The sequence below is a fragment of the Arachis duranensis genome, chromosome 3, assembly GCF_000817695.3.
Source record: "Arachis duranensis cultivar V14167 chromosome 3, aradu.V14167.gnm2.J7QH, whole genome shotgun sequence".
Taxonomy (NCBI): domain Eukaryota; kingdom Viridiplantae; phylum Streptophyta; class Magnoliopsida; order Fabales; family Fabaceae; genus Arachis; species Arachis duranensis.
This window is the reverse complement of record NC_029774.3, coordinates 134,014,932-134,016,596: the sequence shown is the minus strand read 5'-3', so window position 1 is coordinate 134,016,596 and position 1,665 is coordinate 134,014,932. Positions and strand designations below refer to the sequence as shown.

Sequence of the window (1,665 nt, the reverse complement as noted above, 5' to 3'; positions counted from 1 at the left end):
CAATTTGAGTAGTTATTGATTCTTCAAGTCTATGAGGTGAGAGACGCAAATACGAAAAATAGAGCTTTAGAAAAAAATATTTAACCCAAAAAAAAAACTTTCAAAAAAAAAATGATTAAATATATATAGAGAGATCGAAATGTTTATCTTACTGGTTTTATATATATATATATAAGGTACTTTATCATCGTTATAAAACAACAAGGTTATATAAGTGTAACCGAATCTGATCCCTTTAAAATTCTTACGTATTTTTTAACCACTAAACTACAATTTATTGATTTATGAAACAAGATAATGAATAAAAATATAACTTGAAAAACATAAAATGTGTGATGCAAAATAATAAATGATAATAAAGCATTATGATGTGTGTAGGCAGAGCACCTGCAACAAAATGGGAGGAGAAAAGAATAATTCAGGGCCAATGACTTGTTGAGAGGCCAACAACTTGTATGAACCCCAATCCTTCATTTCAAGCCACTCATCCAAGGTTTTGTCACACTTTGCCTCAATGAACCTTGCTCCACAATCATTGCACTTGATGAACGGCCGGCCGGTTTCCGATCGCCGAAACCGGCCGCAGGTTATGAAGTAGTGGTTGAACCAAGGAAACATTCGTTCCTTTATGTGCATGATGCTTAGGCTTTGTGCCACGTCACTGTCAAAGAAATAAATCATTCTAAGGTAGTGAAGTTTCATGGCCAAGTCTAGGCCGGCCGGGTTGTGGAACACGTCTGTTCCACTCACTCGGCCTGGCCCGACTGAAGATAGTCTCAGGTCATACACTAAGCTCTCTTCTTGTGCAAAACCCATGGTTATTAAACCAAAAAAAAATGAAAAAAAGAGATAAATTAAAGGAAAAGAGGGACTTGAGTTGGTGTACCAAAGTGGGAGGTTGCCACCAACAATATATAGAGAGTGATGGAGTGGGGGTTTTGCAAGAGGGACCATTCTTGGATGGTTGGAGATTTTAATGGAAACTTATTGTGCGTTCACTCGCCATTGGTTCCGTACACAATGAACGGTTAGACACTTCCATTTTTTTATTTTGTTTTTCAAAAAATGCTTCTTATTTTGTTTCCAATTCTCAAAATAACTTCCCTTTTTCTACTTGTAAATATAGCTTAATGCGTAGGATAATTCTCAACTTAAAATGCATTTCTCTTGCGTGAGACTTATTTTGCTTTCGTTGAGAGTCGAACTCAAGACCTCCCGCTTACTAAACGGGTGCTCTAACCAACTGAGCTACGAAAGCAGTTGTTGGAAAGAAAGTTTTCTGTTTATATCATTATCCTTTATTAATATTTATACTATAAAAAATGTACTATTTAACATGAGTTTTTAAAATCCCCCGCAAAATAACTCCAAAAGTGGAATTATTAGGTAACGGCCGTTTTATAAAAATGGCCGCAATCTAATAGCAGGACATAAAATTTATGTCAGTTTTGCAAGTCGTTGTAACAAATTTTGTAGGAGTAAAAACTGCCGCGAAAAAAGAATAAAGCGTTGCAATTTAGCGGGTCTTTTTTAGAATTATGTCGCGAATGCAATCAATTGTTAATGAATATAGATCAAAAGTGGCTTTCCTGAATGCATGTTATTTGGAGAGCCAGGCCTGTAACTCCAGAAAGTGTTCCATCCCCTATTATATATATGTTTGCC

At 35.8% G+C, this 1,665-nt stretch overlaps 1 protein-coding gene and 1 non-coding gene across 2 annotated transcripts in view; both read right to left on the bottom strand.

Annotated features, from left to right (window-relative positions):
• The window catches only part of LOC107482290 (protein ECERIFERUM 26-like), a 5,207-nt gene extending 4,215 nt beyond the window's left edge, over positions 1-992 (bottom strand). Inside the window, exon 1 of the mRNA XM_016102737.3 lies at positions 388-992. Within this exon, the coding sequence (XP_015958223.2) occupies positions 388-954 (567 nt within the window). The 5' untranslated portion in view covers positions 955-992. The remainder of the gene's footprint in view (positions 1-387) is intronic.
• A 192-nt stretch (positions 993-1,184) lies between these two features.
• Positions 1,185-1,258, bottom strand: TRNAT-AGU (transfer RNA threonine (anticodon AGU)). The gene has a single exon. It is a non-coding gene; the product is annotated as a tRNA-Thr (tRNA).
• Positions 1,259-1,665: the final 407 nt, after the last annotated feature.